The 7,000-nt window shown below is 42.6% G+C and overlaps 1 protein-coding gene across 2 annotated transcripts in view; it reads left to right on the top strand.

The window, feature by feature from the left end:
* The first annotated feature begins 5,183 nt into the window (after positions 1-5,183).
* Positions 5,184-7,000, top strand: part of gfap (glial fibrillary acidic protein) — a 70,237-nt gene continuing 68,420 nt past the window's right edge. The window contains exon 1 of one of the 2 annotated variants that reach the window (XM_085157175.1): positions 5,184-5,736. In XM_085157175.1, coding sequence (XP_085013301.1) covers positions 5,216-5,736 — 521 coding nt within the window. In that variant the 5' untranslated portion in view covers positions 5,184-5,215. The remainder of the gene's footprint in view (positions 5,737-7,000) is intronic. The other variant, XM_085157176.1, reaches the window with a different exon arrangement.

The raw sequence follows: 7,000 nt of genomic DNA, 5'->3' as shown, positions 1-7,000 counted from the left end.
TTTCAATAACCCCATTAACACCTCAAAGGATACACAACCTACAAATATATATATACCCATACCAACATACCCGTGCACCCGCACACACATGAAAATATTAGATGCTTATCCAACAAAAACTCTAGCGTGCCCTCTCTTTCTTGTCTTTAATGAGGCTATAAATTCTGACATGTTAATGATTTTCTGACCTGAGTATAATCAAGTGAAGCTTGGGTTGTTATCTGAGTGCCATCCTCATTATGTGATGTGTAGGGTAAGCAGAGCTATCTGTGTGTATTTGGGCCCCCAGCATTCCTGCTGACAGGCAGACTGGAGCTTGGGCTCTAAACCCCGTCTCTCTGACGTCTTCTTTGTGGCTACGCTCTGTTTGGACCTAGTGATGCTGAGTCATATTGCTGTTCAGTCTGTCCCAGTTAAGCCCCCCTGATTTTCATTAAAACCCTTTTCCCATGAGGCCTTGCAGCTTCAGTAGAACCCAAGCATTCAGCTGTGTTGTTTTTAACTGTCAAGTCTCCATCGGCACCAGCCTACAGTCAGTACCAGCAGTGGAAGAGTGCTCAGATCCTTTGCTTATTGCACAAGAACAGGTGTTTTCATTTATTTTCCCCAATTAGTCCTCTTTTTCTTTTGGGGGGGGGGGGGGGGGGCTGTTATGGAAATAATCGAAGTATGAAAATCTTCCCACCGTTGAAGGTGAATGAAGCAAGTAGGAGATTCAGACAGACAGGCACGCTCCACACACTCCTTAGATGGGATCTAATTAAGCATATAAATTAAAGGAGCTCAGTGCCCCTGTATTATGTGACTAGTAGGGAAAATTGGAAGTAGGTTTAAGAATTGTATATGCTTTTAATATTGAACTTTTAACAGGATGTTTTTATATAAAGGAAAGAACCATTTTTGCATAATGGCAGAAAATTTAATCTACTTATTTTCCCTCCACAAGTCTCAGTTAATCAGCCAAGAGCACTGCACACCAGGTAAATGTAAAGATATGGTAGGTTCATAGTAATCTCATGTACAATGATTTCTCTCAAGAAGGACGAGGAGTAAAATGAAAACTATACTGCACCATGAAGATCAGTTTACAGACAAGAAATACGCCTAGTTTTAGGCATAAATAAAATCTGCATTAAATTATGTTGTTGTTTTTTAATATTCCTAACAATATCAGTGTCTGAGTTGGATCAACTATGCAGGGAATTATGCAAAGTCACTAAAAAGTATAATTTGTCCTGACCAAACAAGTGCAGCAGGGGTGTGAGGGACACAATCAAGCACTCTCCCCACCTGCGTAGTCGTTGGGGGATGCAAGACTCATGTTCACACGGATTAATGCAGATAGGTTAAATTCATCTTGTTTAATTTGTTGCAGGACATAATTTTGTGGGTGTAACACTTTTTTTTTTAAACCCAAAGCACCTAGTTTTGATTAAGGCCTATCCCTTAATTCAAACCCTGTCTGTCCTTGATGTAGTGATGAAGGTGGGGCTGAGATAGTCGTGTTTCCAGCTTGTTGGTCAGGATTCAGTTTGGTATGTGGCCATGTAGATTCAGACATCAGCCAGGTTGAAGAATGGTAGCTGAGAGGTTCACACTGGGGTGTCTGGACGCAAAATGCCAGAGCAGTCAAACTTAGCTGGCTGCAGTTTTACCTTGGCCTGAGATCATTTCAGTTTTAAGATTCTGCCCCACACCCCTTCTTTTTGTAAGTCCTGCAGATGAGATGGTCTTCTTGTGCTGGATCTATGAATCAGCTGTTTGATTTGGCCCTTCATAAAACTCTTGCAGCAGGGAGCAAAGAGAAGGAGAGGTCTGCAGCACCACTTTTACTCTCTTTCTGCGTGGATGTTTAATCATGAGGACATATTACCTCAGTGACCAGAACTGGGGCAACGGTGGTGATTGCCGGAAAAATTCAGAGGGGCCAAACAATTACTGTCACCTTAATGATGCAAGCACGCTATTAATCCTTAGAGATGGAGCCTTTTTAATCAACAAATCTCTGCCAGACTTACAGTGTGCCATCTTGTTTAACCTGCATTAAGAGATACCAATTAGAATTCAAGACAGTGCGTTGTTGTTTTTCTTCTTTACTAGCAACAACACTCAGAGGCCAAATAGTAAAGTCCTAGGGCCTTTATTCACTGTCTCCCACTGAATAAAGGCCCTATGATTGGTCTACAGTCCCTGTGATTTTATGGCCTAGTAACAAAGAAATCCTTTATGAACCACTGCTGTTGTGGTTTTTACTACCTTCAGCAGTTAAATGTGCCACTGCCAGTCTGATCTTTCTAACACCAAACAAAAACAGAATTTATATTTTTTCTGGAATTTAACCAAATACTGGTATTTTTTTTTTTTTACCATGTTGCAATTTTTTCTGGGGGGGGGGGGGGGGGGGGGGTGCAGAGCCCGAACGTAGAGCTAAACAAAAGGCAAGCCTTTATAGAGGTTGATCAAGGTTCCAAATGTGATACAAAAAGTCCAAAGAACTAGGAAACATGAGGACACAAGAGCAGGACACACACTGAGGATTACACAAATGACACCAGAACAAAGAACAGAAGGAAGAGAGAGGTTTCTATAAACCCAGAAGGCTCATTAGGGATAAAGCACAGGTGGCAAAATCAAACAAAGGCGAAGAACAAAACCTTGCATGACCATCCAAACATGGATACAAAAGACTTATATGAAATATATAAAATATAAATTAAAGATAGTGAGAAGGGAACACCTGAGGAGAAAGACATGAACACAGAACGAGGAGATAGAGAAAAGAAAGAAACTTGCTACACAGTTACTGTTGCCTTTCTCATTAAAATTACTTAGAGTTATTTACTGTATCCTGTCAGCAACATAGAACCAATATTACTCATAGTTTTTTCAGCAGTATTTCCCTAAACCTTTAGTACTTTTGTGTCTTTTTCAGCTCTGTTTTTAATAACATTATTGTCACGCCAAAATACTCTGTTCTTGACATGAGGGATATATTATTGCAGAAGGAAATGGGCACTTGGTCAAAATCTCACTTCCATAAATCACATCTTCTTCAAAAAGATCAGCTGAGGTGGTCTGAGGTAGCCAGCTCTGTGGTTGTCAAGGTAATGGATGATAATGGTTTTGCAATGCAGACTGTTAGTCCTCAGAGTTCAGATTAAAAGGCTTTACTCACCAACTCCCTTCCTCCCCACATCTCACCACCTGACCCCACTCATCTCTGCCATCCATCTGTCTTTGGAACCAGCAAGACATCTAATAACCAGACACAGTGAACATCTCCAAGTCTTAACCGTTTCATTGGGAAGGATTTTTCTTCTTTCTATTGAAAGGCAATAGATGTCTGTCTGTCTATCTGTCTGTCTGTCTGTCTGTCTGTCTGTCTGTCTGTCTATCTATTAAAAGCTCCTGCTCTGAGATGAAGTGTTATAGATTAATATTTAATGGCATATGTAATGAAAACCCTGGGTCTTAAATAATCAGGTGCCATCTCATCTCTATAGTACCATAAGGTACTATTAAGGTACTATAAGGTAAGATACCTTATAGTACCATATCACACTATTAGAGCACTTCACTGTAGCACTGCAGGCTTGCTTGTTGTTCCTAGAGTAATTAAAAGTAGAATGGGAGACATAGCATTCGGTTTTTGGGCCCCTCTTCTGTGGAACCAGCTTCCAGTTTGGATTCAAGAGACGGACACTATCTCTACTTTTAAGATTAGGCTTAAAACTTTCCTTTTTGCTAAAGCATGTAGTTAGGGCTGGATCAGCTGACCCTGAATCCTCCTTTAGTTATGCTGCAATAGGTGTAGGCTGCTGGGGGATTCCCATGATGCATTATTTCTCCTTCAGTCACCTTTCTCACTCACTATGTGTTAATAGTAGTGCTGTCAGCGTTAATCTCGTTAAAATGACGTTAACGCCATAACTGCATTAACACGGCAAATCTCCGTTAGCAAGTTAGTGCGGATCACCCCGTATGTGGGAGTGCATTAACAAGCTAACCGCTGTGCAGCCCCACTCACAGGGCGAGCCGCGCTAACTTGCTAATAGAGATTTGTCGCGTTAATGCGGTTTTGGCGTTAAGGTCATTTTAACGAGATTGACGCTGACAGCACTAGTTAATAAATCTCTCTGCATTTAATCGTACTTGTTATTAACCTCTGTCTCTCTTCCACAGCATGTCTTTCATCCTGTCTTCCTTCCCTCTCCCCAACCAGTCGCAGCAGATGGCCCCGCCCCTCCCTGAGTCTGGTTCTGCCGGAGGTTTCTTCCTGTTAAAGGGAGTTTTTCCTTCCCACTGTTGCCAAAGTGCTTGCTCATAGGGGGTCATATGATTGTTGGGTTTTTCTCTGTATGTATTATCATAGGGTTTACCTTACAATAGAAAGCGCCTTGAGGCAACTGTTGTTGTGATTTGGCGCTGTATAAATAAGATTGAATTGAAACTGGATTGAATATATTTTGTGGATAATAAATATTCCCATTAAGGATGAGTTCATGAATAATGTTACGCCCTTTGTTATATAACTGCTGCCCTAAACTGTGATTGAAAGAGCAGTGACAACAGCTCTTAGATTCTCTCCACACAACTGACCCTGTGAAATCATTTGACCCCAGTCTCAAATGATTTCACAGGCTTTTGTTGTGCAAACTTCCAATACACTCAACAATGTTTTTAATATACTAATCCTTCTTTGTATCTGTACCTGCTCCACCTGCCAATCTGAAGTTATTTTCTGATTAGAGAGTGAAGATCTCTCCCCAGCACCCTTTTGTTTGATCAAACTGTGTTTCTGTTTTTGTGAGAGCGCATGTGTGGTCAGCTTGAATTGGTGGCCAGACCCTGTCACACAAATTCCTTTTCATTCAGCTCAAACAGAAAGAAAGAGAGGAAGACAAAAAAGGGTGAAAGTAAGAGTGAGAGAGAGAGAGTGAGTTAGAGGCTGGGGAGAAGGGAGGAGAAAGGGGGAGAGGGAGAAAGCCAAGAAACATTTGTAGTTGAGTGGACGAGCACAGACAATCCCTGGCACACAGCTTTTTGAGTGTCATGTAAACCACCCCTTCGCTCTCCCTTTTTGTCCCATTCACTGCCTGCCACCCTCCCTTCTCTCTGCCCCACCCTGTGGTCTCTCTGCTTTGGTCTTGGGGGGGTTGGTTGCCTGGCTGTATAAAAGCCCTGTTTGTGCCCAGAACGAGCTCCATTCCCCAACATGGAGAGTCAGAGAATCCAGTCCTCGTACAGGAAGCGTTTTGGGCCCCAGAGCTCGAGCAGCTCTGGAGTCAGAATTGGTGGCCTTTCTTCTAGCCGCCTCTCCTGGCATGGCACCCCTCGCAATGTCACCCACTCCAGTCCTGTGTCGCGGATCTCCCTGGGCTCAAGCAGCACAGCCCTGCTGCTGGGGAGCCCTGTTGACCGGCTGGACTTCTCAGCTGACTCTCTGTTGAAGGCCCAGTACAAGGAAACACGAACTAACGAGAAGATGGAGATGATGGGCCTGAATGATCGCTTTGCCAGTTACATAGAGAAGGTGCGCCTGCTGGAACAGCAGAATAAGGTGCTGGTGGCAGAGCTGAACCAGCTGAAGGGGAAGGAGCCAAGCCGACTGGGAGACATCTACCAGGAGGAGCTCAGGGAGCTACGACGACAAGTGGATGGTCTCACCAACAACAAGGCTCGACTGGAGGTCGAGAGGGATAACCTGGCTGCAGATCTGGCTGCACTTAAGCAGAAGTAGGTAGCAGGGCAGGACTTCTGTGGGTGGAGGATCATGTAGATGTGATGTATGATCACACAGTAGTACCACCTATTTGTATCTCTTGTAGAGATTGCATATGTATGTATAAGAGTAATGAAAGAAATGCAAACTCCTTTTGCTTTCTTTTTACTTGAATGCACACTCTAATAATCAAAGACTTGATTTTTGTGATATCATTGGCATTTTGTGTTATGTTTAGGGTTACAAGCTAAAATTTAAATGAATAAACAGGGAGGAGTAGGAATAAACCCCTATGTGCTTCCTTTACTCAAATACTATAGATTTTTTAGAGTTATGTACTGAATTTCAATTTCATATTTCATATTTCAGTTAGTGTGCAGATGTTTTAGAGCCTTTTTTATGTTAAACCTTTCCATGTTCTTGATTAAAGCATAGTAGAACCTGAAACACACTCTGAAAAATATATTTGGACTGTGAAAACTCCCCCACAAAGTGTGTTTTCTAGACAAATGCTTTTGGTTAGCTGGTCTTTGATTGGAAAACACATTCAGCTGGAGTAGATTTTATGTATTTTGGCACAAAATAAGACAAACTCTTTTCTTAGTTTTCTTTTATAATTGCCAGTTCATTTATATGCAGATTTCAGACCCGCTGGAATGCAGCCCACTGTGCTCTGCCCCAGCTTTACTCCTGGATCCCTCTTTACAAACTTGATCCTCGCTGAACCCCTTGTCCCCATTGAGTGAGTGCGAAGGAATGAGGGAAACACAATGGTAGCCCAACACAAAGGGAACGGCCAGCCGGGCAGATGTTCACTAGTCCCCTGTTACTCCAAAATACTGATTCACTGCCATTACATATGCACTTTTTTTTTTTAAATTTAGATGCATATGTGGCATGAATCTATAAGTTAATCTTGTGAATGAGTGACTTGAAGCCTCTAAAGGTTCGAAAGGTCTCTCTCACACTATATCGTCCGATTACCACGCAGCTGCTGGTCCTCTAAAAGAATGCAGCATGAATAGTGATGATTCTGGTCAGAGGTCACTTTTGTGATTCATGCTGCTCTTCTTGAAGCTCTCTATTCAACAATCACTCCATGAAGCCATAGATGCTTAGAGTTCCATGTCACTGTGTGCATGGCAGATGGATTGTAGGGTGGTGCCTATCTGTGCACGAGGCTGTGCGTACGTGCGTCCTTTTTATGTCTGTGTGTCTGCTCCATCCCGTGGGAAAGGCCTCTGGCTGCTAGATTGGAGTGAATGTGTAATGATGCGT

This window comes from Neolamprologus multifasciatus, chromosome 4 (genome assembly GCF_963576455.1).
Source record: "Neolamprologus multifasciatus chromosome 4, fNeoMul1.2, whole genome shotgun sequence".
Lineage (NCBI taxonomy): Eukaryota > Metazoa > Chordata > Actinopteri > Cichliformes > Cichlidae > Neolamprologus > Neolamprologus multifasciatus.
The sequence above is the reverse complement of the archived record's forward strand: the minus strand, read 5'-3'. Positions and strand labels throughout refer to the sequence as shown.